The sequence below is a fragment of the Triticum urartu genome, chromosome 5A, assembly GCF_056163025.1.
Source record: "Triticum urartu cultivar PI428250 chromosome 5A, HENAU_Tu73, whole genome shotgun sequence".
NCBI classification, from domain to species: domain Eukaryota; kingdom Viridiplantae; phylum Streptophyta; class Magnoliopsida; order Poales; family Poaceae; genus Triticum; species Triticum urartu.
In genome coordinates this window covers 479,324,450-479,342,129 of record NC_141877.1, presented here as the reverse complement: position 1 = coordinate 479,342,129, position 17,680 = coordinate 479,324,450, and the positions used below count along the sequence as shown (strand labels likewise).

At 46.0% G+C, this 17,680-nt stretch overlaps 2 protein-coding genes and 1 pseudogene across 2 annotated transcripts; 2 read left to right on the top strand and 1 right to left on the bottom strand.

Annotated features, from left to right (window-relative positions):
- Positions 1-1,357: 1,357 nt before the first annotated feature.
- On the top strand, positions 1,358-2,207 carry LOC125507970 (uncharacterized). The gene is made up of 3 exons (XM_048672514.2): positions 1,358-1,763; positions 1,875-1,955; positions 2,041-2,207. Exons 1-3 carry the CDS (start codon positions 1,358-1,360, stop codon positions 2,205-2,207), a joined length of 654 nt encoding a protein of 217 aa, XP_048528471.2.
- Positions 2,208-3,471: 1,264 nt separating this feature from the next.
- LOC147972108 (uncharacterized) lies at positions 3,472-15,996 on the bottom strand. Its single transcript, XM_087524228.1, has 7 exons — positions 15,991-15,996; positions 14,864-14,931; positions 14,214-14,469; positions 13,970-14,122; positions 13,399-13,809; positions 3,810-3,924; positions 3,472-3,653 (listed from the first exon to the last, which is right to left on the bottom strand). Exons 1-7 carry the CDS (start codon positions 15,994-15,996, stop codon positions 3,472-3,474), a joined length of 1,191 nt encoding a protein of 396 aa, XP_087380354.1.
- Positions 15,997-16,951: 955 nt separating this feature from the next.
- On the top strand, positions 16,952-17,090 carry LOC125511805 (small nucleolar RNA Z247; annotated as a pseudogene).
- The last annotated feature ends 590 nt before the right edge of the window (positions 17,091-17,680 follow it).

Here is a 17,680-nt window from a genome sequence, read left to right as displayed (position 1 = left end):
CTTCATTACTTTTTTCTGCGAATAAACTTATAATAATCAAGCATCAAACGTATCCTGCTTACATAAATCGATGACCTATGGGGGTCCTGATCCCAACCAGACCTGGTGAAACTTTTACAAGGCCCCATGACCGTGCAGTAGTGGTAGATGAGGACGTGCTGGCACACACACCACTGGACGATGACGACCTTCTAATCATGACCGACACGCCCGTTGGTGTACCCGAGGTCGAACTCGATCACCTTGTACTTGCCCTCCCCAAGGAACCACTCGAACATGGCGATACAGTTGTCCACCTAGTGCAGCTTGTTGGTATACACTACCAAATCGGACGCTGCGTCAAGCATGAGCCAACATCGCCGCAACGCCATGTCTTTCGTGGCAAGGCTGTCAAGGAGGAGTTTCCCCAATCGATCGTGAAGGTGCGTGGGCACTCCCCCCCCCCCCCCCCCCCCAACACTACCTCGGTGGCAGCAACAGCAACAGATCCTCGTCGTCATGGAGCATCATCGTAGCGCGGAAGAGGGCAGCCAAGGAGGCGGCATGGCAGGAGCAGCACAACTTGGCGCGTCGCTCGGTGTTCACCAAGTCCCGCGCGGCGCCGACATGGGTCCTTGTGGACCCTGACCTTGTGGAGGCCTGGGCCTGCGACCGTTTGGTGACCACCGTGGAGACGACGGCGTGACGGTTTGCCCGCCTCTATGGGGAGCTCGCCAAGATCGGCGTGGAGTGGTCGCTCATCGATACCTCCGCCGGCGGCAAGGGAAGGATAGGGTCGGCATTGGCCAAGGCGGCCCTCCGTACGGTGTAGGAGGAAATGGAGCGACTCCTTTGCGAGCGCCGGGCGGCGGGAGGCAGGGCTATCGCGTCCTTGCGCCTTTTGCCGCTGGGAGGGCCACTACGACGATGACACAAACGGTGACGAAGGTGCTGTCGATCAGTCCTACCAGGCGTACGAGATCACCGTCCGGTAGGAAAGTTAGTTTAGTTTTCTTTTTAATGTTTTTATAAAGGTTTTATGGTTGAATGAACAAAATATCGTATGTTTATATAAATTATTATGTCCGAACTTATGCCCGTTTGAATGAATTTGATCGTGTTTGCATGGATTACGTACAAATTTGTTTGTATTGCGGGTGGAACAGGACGTTGTAGTAAGGGCTGCTGCCTGCACGGGCATCCGTGCATGGTAGAATTGCTTCTATCGGAGGCGTGCCATTACCGGAGTATTGGCTATTGACTTGTCCGTCCCTTGCACGACGCAATGTGTCCGTCGTTCAAAATACAAATCCTCTTCAACGTTGACCCCTCTACCAACCTACGTCCCATCAATAAATAATAAGCTGCGCGCCCCTGCATGCATACGTACACCTCAATCGCGATCTACAAACGAGCAACTCGCCGATCAATCGACATGGCGTCTAGCACCAGGTTTGCTCCCCTCCTCCTCCTCGCGCTCGCCGCCCTGGCCGCGGCGGCGCTCGCCCCCTCGGCGTCGGCGGCGGCGGCCGGGACGGAGTACTGCCGGGACACGCTGGGCGGCCTGCTGGCGTGCCACGCGTTCATGTACGAGGGCGCGCCGGCGGCCTCGCCCGCGTGCTGCGACGCCTACAGCGCCGCCTTCAACGCCGACCCCTTCTGCCTCTGCTACATCGCCAACGGCGTCTACGGCCGCTCCACCGGCTACGACGTCAACGTCACCCACGCCCTCGAGATCCCCACCAGCTGCGGCCAGGTCCAGCCGCCCATCCAGCTCTGCGACAGTAAGTAGCCACCGTACAAAGCCTCTCATGACCGATCGAACTCCTCTCTGCCTACGTGCATGCGCGATTGTACTCTGATCCGATCGACTAATTGATCGATGAATTTTGCAGTGCAAGGAGTGGTACTTCCTCCCTACGAGCCGGATCAGTCTGGACCCTTGGCCTCGTCGCCGGCAGCGCAGCCACCTTCAGGTATACTGGTTGTTTGACACTTAGATCGCTAGGAGAAGCTTTCGGCCAATGTCTGATCAGAGCTTTGATTTGACTATTAATGCAGCAGGATCGGCAGAGCCACCACGGTCGGCTCCTGCGGCGCCGTCGTCGACTTCCCCGCCACCGCCACCACCACCACCAACAACAACCTCCGGCAGTGATCAATCCTCGGCGCAGATGGCCCTCGTGCTCTTCACCGTTGCTGCCGGCATGGTCGCCGCCGTGGCATGAAGATGGGACTAGCTATGATATCAGGACTTGCAGATTAGGAATATTAGCTGCAGTTTGAAATTTAAATTAAATCGTGACATATATGTTGTTCGCAACATGTAATTATGTAATAGACTCAATATATAGGTTTTTTCTTCTTCTTTTCTTTGGTTAATCAAATAGTTAGGAGTTAGAATGAGACTTAATTACTTCTCATCTACTCCCTATAAAAACTTTTATAAGACGTTTTAAATCACTTAATTTAAAACGTCTTATAAAAGTTTACAGATGAGCAGATGAGTATTAGCAAATCCGTTGTTTTATTAGCAAAATTCTAGAACTGACATACATAATCTGCCTATACCCAAGTGCATGCATTAAATCGGACAGGAGGTTCTAAAAAGGTTACTTTACCCATGTACATAAGAACAACAATGTAATTTTAAGGTGTCAATAGAACATAGTCAAGGTACTTGTCTTGGAAGGATTGGTTCCTATGGTCCTCACCACTGCCACTCTCCCACGGAAGCAATGCTTCTTCCTTTTTTTCACGAGAAAAAAATTACAAATTTATTCATCAACTGTCAAGGTAGTACGAAGAACATCAGAAGTAAAATTTACATTTGGGTTTGTAGACCACCTAGCAACGACTACAAGCAGCGAGTCGAAGGCGAGCCGTCGTCATCAACCCTCCATCACCAAAGCCGGGCAATTGGGAAGTCTAGACACAGGAACACAAACGAACGAACATCGGATCCATGTGGATCCACGGAAGACAAACGCAGATCGAATCCCACGAGATCTGCCAGAGACAAACCTCCACACGCCCTCTGATGACGCTAACAAACACCTACACCACCTCTCTGAGATGACTCAATGCAAAGTGTGTAATGGTTGCGCCACCTTCCTTTGGTCAGACATATGATCCTCCCAAAACCCTTAGCCAATACCTTCTCGGCACTACTCCCACCACTAAAACCATAATGCCCTTGTCTAAAAAAATTTGTGCATGATGGGATCGAGCTTGCATTGTGTAATAGACTAACCAATGTCATGGCTCATGATGACCATTGCGTAATACTCCCTCCATTCCATAATGTAGTGCACCCATGCTTTTCAAGATCCAAGTTTAACCGTAAATTTAACCAACAAGGCCAACTGTGGCGGGAGCAAAAATTATATCATTGAATTCATATCAATCGGTCTCATTGGTTAAATTTACTGTCAAACTTGAATCTTGCAAAGCGCGGGCGCACTACATTGTGGAATGGAGAGAGTATATAGACTAACCAATGCATTGTGCCCCTGTTGTGCACATGATGACGAAGACTGCCCCCACCTTCCCATTCACTGCCCCGCCGCTACCAACATCTGGAGAAAAGTTGACATCAAAACCGATTTCCACGCCATTCGAGCAGATTCTCAACTCCTCTATCCCAGATGGCACATCGACGGTATCTCCCTCACCTACGGAGCATCAGTTCAGTTATTATTGTATTTTGGGCACTTCTGCTCCATGATGATTAGGACCCAATCCATCTAAATTTTTCTTCGCAGCAAATGCATCAAGCTCAAGATCACCAAAAGTCCACAACCACGCTAACTGTTCGGTAATCCACCAACTCCCGGAATCTGCGGAGCGAGGAAACTGCAGCTCCGTCATTTTCAACTGCAGCTCCGCTAGCTCCGGGAGCAGAGTTGTGGAGCGGAGCAACACCGAACAGAGCCCAAGTATCAACTACATCGATTCCACAAGCTCAACCACAGCAAGTCTCAAATGCATCGACTACACAGTAATAAGTCTCAAGTGCAAAGTTTCCTCCATAGAAGATTTACAAATCACAATGCAAACATAATGCTCACGCTTGGATAAGTTTCCTACATAGTAATAAGTCTCAAGTGCAAAGTTTCCTCCATAGAAGATTTAAAAATCACAATGCAAACATAATGCTCATGCTTGGATAAGTTTCCTACACAGTAATAAGTCTCAAGTGCAAAGTTTCCTCCATAGTACCGATCATATGTTCTAGATCCATAACCCCGAACAAGAAACGACCATCGACTAAACCAGACAGACATGAAAAGTAGCCAGGGAAGTAACCATAAGCCTCTAGCTATACAGAAGAATGGTTGCTGAATTGCTGCTCTGAACCGAGGCAAGCAGGACCAAGAAACAGGCCTCTGTAACCATCTGGGTGTAACGCCCCGAACACATCCGCCGGTGGTCGTTACTTCTGGCGGGATCTAGACTGGCCCCACAGATCAATACTAGTCTTTTCTGCACACTTTGTCCTCAGTCGTGCGCACCCAGGAGCAACTTCCCGGTCGGTCACCCATCCTGAAATTACTCCAAGCTGAGCACACTTAACTTTGGAGTTCTGTCCGAATGGGCTTTCGGAAAAGAAGGAATTCCTTATTGATATGAGTAGTCTATCACCCCTCTTAAGCCAGGCTATCACATACACCCCCTCTCAGAGGAACCGACGTCCTCATCGGGCCATAAGAATGTTCTCTCTTGGCACATACGGCTGTGCATCCAGTCCGGTACATGTGCCATGTCGGGTGCCACGACGGGTCACAAACGTCATGAACAACATGACCGCGCACCTGTCCGCAAACATCCGTGTAACCGCGAGGGTTGGCTCTGATACCAACTTGTAACGCTCCGGACACACCCGCCGGTGGTCGTTACTCCTGGCGGGATCTAGACTGGCCCCACAGATCAATACTAGTCTTTTCTGCGCACTTTGCCCTCACTCGTGCGCACCCGGGAGCAACTTCCCGGTCGGTCGCCCATCCTGAAATTACTCCAAGCTGAGCACGCTTAACTTTGGAGTTTTGTCCGAATGGGCTTTCGGAAAAAAAGGAATTCCTTATTGATATGAGTAGTCTATCATCCCTCTTAAGCCAGGCCATTCCCGACTTAGGAGCCCCCTGCTTGATCGAATCGCTGACGTTGTTGAGTCTAGAACAAAATGTTTTGAGTCTTAGTATATTATACACACACACACACAAACACACACACACACACACACACACATATATATATCGGAGTGTAGGATTCTTTTTACTCCTCAGTCTCTTCGTCGCTCTGGTGAGGCCTTCTGACGTAGAAATTTTGACTTTTCTCTCCTCAAATTTCACGATTTTTTTAGGATCACGCGGGTATCTTGGAATCGTTCCGATGGTTTTGTGATGAGAACATTGTTCTTGGTGCCTCCTAACATTTAGGGGTTGTGGCAGTGTCCCAGGGAGTTGAGCTCCGAGGTGTTGTCGTCACAATTTTATCGTTGCAGTTCTGGAATACCTGAGTTTTCGCCGACATCAAAAATCTCTTTTATGCAGTTGTTGGTGAGATAACCTCGAAACCACCCAGTACTGTGGCCGGAGTTCGGGAGTATTGCCATAACTCGTATAACGGATGCTTTTCGAAGGTTGAGGTAAACGATTTCCGAAGGTTTCTTGGTTATGTGTTGAAGGATGGATACATCTGGATGTAGGATTTGCTAGTTTTGGGCGAGATATTATGCTTCCCCTATATCCCCAACACCTGATTGCATAACCAGAAAGTTTCGGGAGTTTATAAGTGGGAATTCAAGTAGCCCTTAGGATATCTTTCCGACAGATGCATGATATGAGATTGGGGTTCGACGTCTAGTGGTCCGCCTATCCACGGTTGGTTTTACAGTGGTCTCGTTGTGTCTTAAAGAGTCCTTGGCTATGCTGACTCGGGGACGCTTCGTATGTCATGTGCACTGCCTTGTACATGATGGTGCTGTACGATCGAGCCCGTGTGGGCCCCACCACGAAAACTTCGGACGAAATCTCTATCATATGTTTGTTCCGGCTTATTTTGCAAGCCAATCCTTTGTTTTTGTTTTCAGTTGTGGTATTCGAGTTGCTTCGAAGTCAAGTGTTGATTCCATACCTTTCCTAAGCGGTGTTCTCATACTACCATGTCAATACTAATCCTTCATGATAATCGAGATTGTCATGTCAATCCTTTTCAACCGGCGTGTTTTTGTTCAAGTGGACCCGATCATTTCAACATCCGCAAGATCACCTCTCGATTTTTTCTCAATGTTGTTCGTTTCATCTGTCCCCAAGTTGCCTTTGTTTTCCCACCCTCCCACCCTTGTTTCGTCAAGGACTCGGATTTCTTAATCAAATATCCATTTTATTCTTGTGAAGTCTCTCCACTCTTTTTCGTCAATGTTCTTATACGGCGATTCTCAGGAAGATACTAACGGAGCTTCAAGTTCATCATTCTTAATTCTTTTTCTTCCCTGGTGGATTCAATCCAAGATTTCGGTGTTAATCTTACCCTTTTCCTCTTTTCACAATGCTTTCTCATACCGGTGCACCTCTTAATCGGTCATCTCTCTATTCATATCCGAAGTGCTGAAGATATCTCGAAGATTCGTGTTTGCACTCTGTATTCGTTCAGGCTCTTTCGAGATTGTTATCTCGTCAAGCCATTTAATTCAACCGGTGCAATCTCTCTTTTAAATCTCTCCAACGGTGTATCTATTGAGTGGGCCTTAACCCACAGGTCTTTTCCCAGGATCTTACCTGACCCTTCTTATTTTCCCGGAGCTAACCTAAATTCTTTCAAAATTGACGTAAGAATGAATTATCATCAGTCATTCGTATTGCTCCAAGATCTTTTAAATTCTTTTCATTGTTGGCTCAACCTCTTCGCTTTTCATTATTCCGGAGTGCCTCAATAACTCATGTTGACGTTTCGCATCGTCATTTTCAACATTTGAAGACCGAAGAAGATTGTCTCTCAATCTTGCTCCTTTCTCTCAGAGATGTGAAGTTCAAGCGTGATACCATCCTCTCATCATTGTTTTAGATTGTGAGATTTCTTTTCACCCATCGGAAGCATTTCTGAGTGGTTTCCATTTCTTTCCTCCGAAGGCCATCATTTCGGGTTTATTCATTCCATCTTTCAGCTATTGTTCTCCAAATCTTACCGGTATCATTCAAATATTCGCTAATCAGCTCAGGATCTCTTTGTTCACTTGCATCTAAATTCCCTCAAGTATCATATTTTGTTTTCAAATTCTTCCCGGTGAATTGTGCTTTTGCTACTTTCTTGTGCAATTCTTATGGTGGTTCATTCAAGATTCCTTTTCTCTTGGTATCATATCAATTTATTCGTCGTTTCAATCCTACCGGTGGTTCGTCGAAGATTTCTCTCAAGTTTGCGCTATATCTCTCTTAATCCTGTCTTCGAGAATAAGTAGTATGCCAAATCCGTTGCTTGTCATCAATCTAAATTGGTGAAGGATGAGCATAACATAATTCTTATTCTTGATTCGCCCAAATGATTAATTCCTTATTCCGGAGGTTCATCAAAATTCTTGATTTCAATTGTTCATCTTTCTTTCCGGAGTTCCAAGTTTTTCTCGGTTATATCATCGCGAAGCTCCATCTAACCATTGGCTTCAATCCTGTTTGCTTCAAACCTTCAATTCTTTTATGTTATTATTTCCTATCCGGAGTTCTTCATGGAGGCTCAACATGGTGGTTCGTAAAGGATTCCTTTCATTCTTCAATTGTTCTTCAAGATTTCTCTCGAAGTTTTGATCCGCCAAGCTATACTCTAAAATAAACATGGTGTTAAACACATGTCTTGTTTTGAGGATTTCAAGCATTCTTTCATCTTGCATTCCAAAGTGCAATTCTTTCTATCTTGTCTCTTGCGGTGGTGTTATGTCATTTTTGACAATTTCCTTCATGTTTCTTGATTCAAAAGTTGTCAGGAATGAGATATTTAAACCCATCAATCTCTTCATTGGAATTATCTTGGGTTATATTTCACCTAAAGCTTTCCCTAAGGATTGTTGCTATTTATGGTGCTTATAAATGACCCAAGTTCTTCAGTTACCCTCCCGGTGAAATAAGCTTCTCGTCTTCTTGTTGATATCAATCCAATATTTTGTTTTCTGTTAATGGCAGAATTTCATCTCATAATTTTGAGTTGTTTTCCATAAGCCCACAACAAGCTTACTCTTTTCGTTGTTGGTTTTCCAAAAACTCCGTTATAACCTTCTCGTAAGGGTGCCTTCCAAGCTCATTTGTGGCAGAAGTTGGCATTTTCAACTCCATTCTTTTATTACAATGATCTAGTTTCTATTCTTTTGTTCCGGAGGCATTGTGATGTTGCTATCTTCACTCATCATCTCGGGTTGTGAGGACCGTGTTCTTATCCATTTTCAACCGGAGTGTCGTGTCCTTCATTCAAGTTCTCTCATCTTATCAAGTTTTACCTCCCTTCTCAACCGGAGTGCTGTCTGAAATCTTTCTTACCCATTGTGCCTTTCTTTCAGTAGTTCCGGAGGCAGTGTGTTGTTGATTTCATCAAGTATCCTCTCATCTTGTCAAGTTCATGTTCAATTCCTTCCATTTACAACCGGAGTGCTGTCCAAATTATATCATTTTTTTCCTTCTCTATCTCGTTTTAACCGGAGTGTTGTGGCTATCATTCCTCTTCTAACCGGAGTATCATCCAAGTGCTTTCATTTTGCCAAGCTCATATTCTTTACCTTCCTTTTCCAACCGGAGTGTTGTTGTAATTGATCCTTATCGTTCCTTGTACATCTCGTTTCTACCGGAGTGCTTGCATGTACTCCTTGTCCATTGCAACCCTTTTCTTATGTCTTTCTACCTACAAGGTTCTAGTAATGTTCCTTGTTCCTCTTTTCTAACGGAGTGTTTCAACTTTGTTCATCTTCGTTGTTTTCTTTCTTTCAATTCGTTCAACCTCGCAAGGTTCTTTGGTTTCACTCAATTGTCAAAGAATCAACTTAGTTTTATCTCTTCTCTTTCTCTTCCGTTTTCCCTCCGTCGCCATCCTAGATCTCGGGACGAGATCCTCTCGTAGTGGTGGAGTGTTGTGACGATCCGAGATCGTTGCGCCAGGTGTCTTCCAGTTATTGGCCGTTTTGCCTTGTCATTCGCTTGCGTGTTGCATCTTGCCATGTCATCATGTGCATTGCATCATCATGTTTTCAAACTTGCATCCGTCCGGGTCTCCACGTTCCTCCCGTTGTCCGTTCTGAGCCCAGACACACTTGCACGCGCCCGCGGCATGTCCGACTAATATTTTATAAGTGGCCGAGAAATGTTCTTGAATGGGTTGAAAGTTGGCATGCGGTGTTGTTATGTTGTTAGTAGGTCGCCTGCCACGTTTCATCGCATTCGGAGTCCGTTTGACGCCCCAACGATTAACTATAGCGGCAATATAGCTGGTCTATCGTCGGACGTTTTCGGTCTTCAGAAACAGTTGCCAGGCTGCTCTCCTTCTCTTCTCTCTTCACAGCCCACTTCCACTCTAAACCAGCCCATCAAACCCCTGCCTCTGTGGCCATTTGTCAGACCCCCCTCTCCGCACAGTTCTCGGATCCCCTCGCGCGCGTCCGAAAGTTGTCCTGAACCCGACCCGCTCTGTCGTTACCAACGGATCCGGATCAACCCCGAACAACCTCCTGCATCTCCCGTTTCTTCATTTGACTACTCCGTTGACCCGCAGCCATCCGATCTCGATCAGACGATCCAAAACTCCCTCCTTTCACTATATATAGACCAAGCTCTACCTAATTTGGCCAAACCCTAAAACCTAGGGCACTTGTCCCATCCACCCCAAGCCGTCGCCACTCCTCCTGTCTCTTCCTCCTCGGGTTCATCCCTGATCCAAAAAGACCCTCCTCGCTTTCACCACCACACCAACCCGAGCCCCCCTGCTCCCTGCCTCCTCCTCGTCGCATTTGAGCCCGAGCGCATCACTAGTGACCTGCAGGCCGACCCCGTCGCCGCTCCTCCCCTGCTATTTTCCGTCTCCTTCCCTGCATCTACTCCCTCCTCTCACATCTCTCTCTCTCACAGGAACCGAACAACGACGCCGCCCTTGGAACTCCTCCTCCATGGACGCCGGGTCCCAAGGTCCCCGCGCCCGTCCTCATGGTGCCCGACAGCCTCTTCGTCGTTTCGAAGCTCCTCGCCATCGCCCGCGTTGGTGCCATGACCGCCACCCCGCTGCCTCCGCTTCTATCCGGCAGGAAACAGGACCCGAAGACCTCTCGCGCCTGGATCCGAACGACACCGAGCTCCCGCGTTGACCCCTCCCCATCATGCCACTCGCCGGAGTCCTTAGCGCCGCCGTGCCCTGCTGCCATGTCCCGTTCCCGGCCGCCAAGTCCCATGCCACCGCTGCTCTTCTTCCTGTCGAGAAGAGGAGGACGACGCCTCTGCCTCGAGTTGTTCGATGCGACCGCGTTGACCCTTCCCTGATCGAACCAAGCAGGCCGGCCCAGCGCGCCCTGCCGGCCACTCCCTCTCCAGATCTGGGCCAAGCCCGCTGGGTGAGCAGCCCCAGCGCCTGCTCCTGTTGGGCCTTTGCATAGTTTCGGCCCATGCATGTTTTTTTCGTGTTGTGTTTTTTTCCTTTTATTCCAGAGTTTGCAGTTTTATAGGATAGCCCCTAAACTTCATGCATTTCATTACTCACAAACGGTGCATCATATTAAAACAAACTTAATATGAAAAATGCTTAGAATCTTGTCTAGTTTAATAATATCCAACTTTCGACCATGTTTAAAATGTTGTTTGTGTTTATTTTCCTTATTGCCATGTAAAATGATTTATTTCATAACTAAATAACCGTAGCTCCAAACTTAACAAACTTTATATGCAAATGGGGTGAAAAAAGGCCTAGTTTATCATGGTGACTTTACTTTGCATGTTTAACAACCCTAAAATTGTGTTTAGGGCAGAACAGTACCAAATCCATTTATATGCACATGAGGATTTTCCGGACTTGTTGCTTGTTGTTCCGGCCTCATTTAAACTTGCCTAGATAGGTAGTTTTACTTTGTTTCACCCCTTGCCATGCTAAACAACATTTAATATTGTTGAGTACATAAACGAGATCGAACTAAATAAGTCATGTGGTGTTTCGTCAATATGCAAGTCGTTGCATATTGATCTCCACTTAACTTGTAGTGTTATTTGTGCACTTTGCCATGCCATGCTTCATTAAACCGGACATGCATCATACTTGGTTGTGCATCATGCCATGTTTATGTGATGGTAGTTTACTATGTTGTTTGCTTCTTTCCGGTGTTGCTTCTTCGGGTTGGTTCCGTTAACGTCGCATTTGTGAGGATTCGTTCTACTTCGTTCGTTTGTCTTCTTCATGGACTCGTTCTTCTTCCTTGCGGGATCTCAGGCAAGATGACCATACCCTCGAAATCACTTCTATCTTTGCTTGCTAATTGATTCGCTCTATTGCTATGCCACGATACCTACCACTTGTTATATCATGCCTCCCATATTGCTATGTCAAGCCTCTAACCCACCTCTTCCTAGCAAACCGTTGTTTGGCTATGTTACCGCTTTGCTCAGCCTCTCTTATAGCATTGCTAGTTGCAGGTGAAGATGGAGTTTGTTCCATGTTGGAACATGGATATTGTTGGGATATCATTACTATTATATCTTGTTTACTTTAATGCACCTATATACTTGGTAAAGGGTGGAAGGCTCGGCCTTATGCCTGGTGTTTTGTTCCACTCTTGCCGCCCTAGTTTCTGTCATACTGGTGTTATGTTTCCTTGATTTTGTGTTCCTTACGCGGTTGGAGGAATGGGATCCCCTTGACAGTTCGCTTTGAATAAAACTCCTCCAGCAAGGCCCAACCTTGGTTTTACCATTTGCCACCTAAGCCTTTTTCCCTCGGGTTTCCGGAGCCCGAGGGTGATCTTTATTTTAAACCCCCGGGCCAGTGCTCCTCTGAGTGTTGGTCCAACCTGTTAGCAGCCGGTGGCCACCAGGGGCAACTCTGGGTTGGCCTACCGGAATCTTGGACAATCCGGTGTGCCCTGAGAACGAGATATGTGCAGCTCCTATCGGGATTTGTCGGCATATTCGGGCGGCTTTGCTAGTCTTGTTTTATCATTGTCGAAATGTCTTGTAACCGGGATTCTGAGTCTGATCAGGTCTTCCTGGGAGAAGAAATATCCTTCGTTTACCGTGAGAGCTTGTGATGGGCTAAGTTGGGACACCCCTGCAGGGTTTTGAACTTTCGAAAGTCATGCCCGCGGTTATGGGCAGATGGGAATTTGTTAATATCCGGTTGTAAAAAACTTGAAACTTAACTTAATTAAAATGAATCAACCGCGTGTGTAGCCGTGATGGTCTCTTCTCGGTGGAGTCCGGGAAGTGAACACGGTTTTGGTGTTATGCTTGAACGTAAGTAGTTTCAGGATCACTTCTTGATCACTTCTAGTTCACGACCGTGCTTTGCTTCTCTTCTCACTCTTATTTGCGTATGTTAGCCAACATATATGCTTAGTGCTTGCTACAGCTCCACCTCACTACCTTTTTCTACCCATAAGCTTAAATAGTCTTGATCTCGCGGGTGTGAGATTGCCGAGTCCTCGTGGCTCACAGATACTTCCAAACAGTTGCAGGTGCCGATGATACCAGTGCAGATGACGTAACTGAGCTCAAGTGGGAGCTCGATGAAGATCGTGTTCGTTGTGTTGTTTAGTTTCCAGTTGATCAGTAGTGGAGCCCAGTTGGGACGATCGGGAATCTAGCATTTGGGATTGTCTTTCTTTATTTTGGTTCCGTAGTCAGACCTTGATTGTATTCTGGATGATGTATGTTTAATTTGTATTGTGTGAAGTGGCGATTGTAAGCCAACTCTTTAGCCCTTTCTTATTCAGTACATGGGATGTGTAAAGATTACCCCTCTTGCGACAAGCCTACCATGCGGCTATGCCTCTAAGTCGTGCCTCGACACGTGGGAGATATAGCCGCATTGTGGGTGTTACACTGGGCCAGCCTTTTCATATTTTGAGGGTCGGAATCACATTACTGGACACTACTTAGGGATACTACTAACTCTATTTAGCCATTATGTTTGGGCTCAAATAAAAACCTAGAGCTCCGCCAGAAAAGGAACAAACAAGACAGAGAGATTTGATACTATAGGGCTAACAAAATGGACAGATTGAGCAAAGTACAAGAGAGACGTTTTTCGTACCATGGCTCTGAACAACATTTTCGCAAAGGAAAATCCATCTAAAAATTATACAGTATAACTGTTCATTCCGTAATCACAATAGCTTGACACCTACTCCCTCCGTTCCGAATTACTTGTCGCAGGTATGGATGTATCTAGATGTAATTTAGTTCTAGATACATCCATTTCTGCGACAAGTAATTTGAAACGGAGGGAATAATAGTCAACATCATGGCATCGGTTGCACGGCTTTAGGACATTTAACTTGACTGTGGAGGGAACTTTTCCCTCAATGCAAGTCCGGATAGCCTCAAGCGTTTTAGGGGCTTCCACAAGAGTAGCCCTGCTCACATAGCATTTGCCAATTCTTTTGTCGGAACACTTTGGCCAACCATCAGTTATGTCCACTGTGAGGCACTCGAGCGATGGTGTATGCTCCAGAATATGACATGTGAGCTGAACCAAGAGGCTTGTGGCGCAGAAATTGGTGATCTTCACGCGCCTCAGATTGTCATAGCGCCCTGGAATCCTCCCCAAATGTGAGGGATCTTCAACGATCGAATCATCGTGATCTTGTCTCCACCTTGGTGCCTGTAGATGAAAAGCCAACATACTTGAATTCATAGCTCTAAATGATACTCCACCTGTATCAAAATATAAGGCGTTTTTAGAGTGTCAAAAAACGCATTATATTTTGATACAGAAAGAGTAGTCACTAATAAATATCGTAGCAGGGCGAACAGGTGCTTACATTTAGGTCGAAGGTCTCCAAGCAAGGACATGCGTCAAGGAAAGAAATGAACAAGAGAATATCACAGGCCAGGGGAAAGGTACATCTCCATATTTTAATATTCAAATATTTGAGGTGGAGGAATTTTCTTGGCAGCATTGGCGGACTATCCACCTTGCATAAAAATGTCTAAGATTAAACCCCATTGCTATATAATAACTACCTGCAGCCATATGCATACACCTAAAAGATGTAGAGTACATACCTCATCAAGCACCGAATATACAGTAAGATTTTCAAGATTTGGCATGGTGGACGGAAGCATGGAACGAGCATAACTGAGAACACATGAATGTGATATGAATATTTTCTTCAATTGCAATGATTCTCCGAGTAATAGTTGTACTTGTTGATCACCATGAAAGTGAAAACTGGAGATATTTGGAGCTTTGCTTTCTATCACTTGCAGCATGTCACAATGGGACACTCTCAGGCAGTGGCGGAGCTTTGTGGAGAGCAACCTGGGCCATTGCCCCCCCAGTCCATAAGAAAGTTAGCAAATATCCTCTAGTATTCAGCCCATATGTCCAATTAAAATCAGCCTAAAAGCATGTTTCTTGCCCCTCCAGCCCATTTGCCCCTCCACAAATTCAGCCCAAGCTCCGCCACTGATTAGGTCCTAATCTCACCGATCTATTATTAGTACATCTAAAATGAGGATATGTAGGACTCACCCATGGATCATAAATGGGTGAGACGATGCATTACAATTAATCCAAAAGCAAAGACAAACTAACATGAAGTGCCTTCAACTGGCTGAAGGAAGGGACCCCATGAGGAAATGACTTGCTTTGTCAGAAGCCCCCTGTATGAATCGCAAGAGACGACCAGCACCAGTGTGATCCGAATACTCACATCTGGAATGATTTTGTAGCATTGCCACTGGACATCGTACGCTTATATTCACATAAATCCGAATAAATCTGCATTAAGAGATAAATTTCAGAAATGAGAAGCAACAGCAACAGCTTAAGAAAAGAAATGCATGGTACATATAGTAATATTTCACTGTAGTCTCTGATGGTACAAACAAACCAAAGTCGTAGGATTTGGCAGTGTAACTAAAAGATAGAAAATGCAAAATGACTATGATGTCACTGATAAAGAATCATAAATAGCAATCAATGTTTAATGAAAAATCAGAACAGAAGGAATTATTTTCAGAAAGTACAAATCACCTACATACTTTTTTTGCTACATCAGTTGGTGAAGGCGTTCTTGCATATGTCAAAAATAGCACTCCCTCTGTAAAGAAATTTTTAGAGCGTTTATAGATCACTAAAGTAGTGATCTAAACACTCTTATATTTCTTTATGGAGGGAGTACTACTATGTTTAGAATAGCCACTTACAAAACAAAAAATGACATGACAATTAGAAGATCATAGCAGAAAATATAACCATGATGAAGGGTTGGACCTCTATTCCGGATTGCTCTTAAAACCTTCACATGGTAATATGATATTTACAGAGGTTGCCTAGATTTAAACAGGAAAATGGTACTCCTAACATGACAAATTAAAATGGGATAACCTGCTAGTATGAAGAGAATTGACTATTTAAAGGTGTACGGCTAATAGTCCTCAAATTAAGCACACCATTTTTCATCGATGAATATGGAATTGAAACCCGATTACTCAGCAGAATACTCATTGAGATAAAATGTGTTCCACGCAAAAAAGAACATCATCCAAGTCATTACTGGGGCAAGATGGAAACTATAGAAGAACATACATCACATAGTAAAAATCTGACATCGGAATCAATAATTCGAGCCCACTATGTCCAAGAATGTTGGGTAAGCATTAGATTCTGAACCATTTATTTGCCATACAAATGCACTAATGCTTTAGTCTTGATCTTTGTACTCTAAATGTTGGCTAAGCATTAGACCACTTGAGTCTTGAGGCTTCAAATTTCACATGCTATAAACTTGATATCGAGTCGTAATAGAATCAATGTGAGACCAAATATAAACATTACCTCCATATCTAGTGAGTAGTACAGGGTGGGGTTGAAAGCAGATAAATATGGAGCAAACCTAGTCGGCGAGGGTTGCTATAGGCGGTGCCAGGTTTTTCTGCTCTTTTTGGTCAGCTTGTGCGTACACATCTGCATCAATACATGGAACCATTTACCCAATGATAGTAAGGCTTGTTAAACAGCTATATAGTTAGGCGAGTAGTTAGGAGAATATTGTGTTTTATCTTCTGTATTCTTATCTTCTCCTAGCGCCTCTTATCTCCTCCTATCACCCCCATGTAAATCTCTCAGGGTTGAAGATCAACCGAACCTTGTACTCCAAGACACAATCAATATATAAACATGCGGGCTCCTATGTTTGGGAGTTGAGACGCTTCACACAACTTTCACATGGTATCAGAGCCTACCTCTTCCCCTACGTCTAGCCTCCATCTCCCCTGCCGCAACCCTCCTACATCATCATCTTCCTTCCCGCACCACCATGTCTTCCTCCAGCCAGATCGTCTCCCCCGGCCTCAACTACACAACCTCGAAACCCCTTACCAGAACCAATTATGTTCTTTGGCGAGCCCAAGCTCGCTCCCAGATCATGGGGGCAGGGCTATATGGGTATATCGATCAAACAACCCTCGAGCCTTCCAAAACCATAGTCACAAAAACCACCGATGGGAAAGATCAGATCGCTGCCAATCCTGCCTACAATCCTTGGCTAGTCCAAGATCAACAAATAGTGGCCTACCTGCTCCGAAACCTCTCCAAAGAAGTCCTGATTCAGGTTGCCTCCCTAGAAACATCACATGCCATATGGTCTGCCCTCGCAAACATGTTCGCTGCACAATCTAGGTCTCGCATCAACAACTGTCGTCTTGCTCTTTCCAATGCCCAAAAGGGAACCCAATCTGCCGCGACCTTCTTTGGCCACATGCGGTCTCTCTCAGATGAGTTAGCAGCCGCTGGCAAACCCATCGGCAAGGATGAGCTCGTCTCTCACATCATTGCCGGGCTTGATATGGACTATCAGCCCATTATCTCTGCCCTTGACGTCCGAACTGACACAGTTTCTGTCGACGATCTCTTCGCGATGGTGTCCAACTTTGATCAGCGCGTGGAGATGTTCCACGACACCGGGGCTGGCACCTTCAAGTCCTCTGCTAACGTGGCCTCTCGGGGTCGCGACGGCGGTGGTCGCTATTCTCCCAAGAACGGCGGCGGAAACGGATCTCGCAATGGCGAGAATCAAGGAGGCGGCAGCGGCGGCTATCACAACGGTGGTGGCGGCCGCGGCCACTACAACAACAGCAGCGGTGGCAGCGGCAGCTACCACCAAAACTCTGGTGGTGGTGGTGGCGACGGCTACCAGCACTCCGGCGGCAACAACAACTCCAGGCAGCGCTCCTACTACAACAACAACAGAGGGCGTCTAGTTTTTCAGGGGTATGATGGCTATGAAAATAAATGTCAGATATGCAAAAAAACTAACCATATTGCCAAGGACTGTGACTGGCGCTACGCGGAAGACAACTCTCGCAAGAAGGTTGCTGCAGCCGCTGTGGACAACTCCTATGGGGTCGATACCAACTGGTATGCTGACTCCGGCGCCACCAACCACATCACCCATGAACTCGAGAAGGTGACGATGCACGAGAAGTATGGTGGCGGTGATCAGATTCATAATGCAAATGGTGAAGGT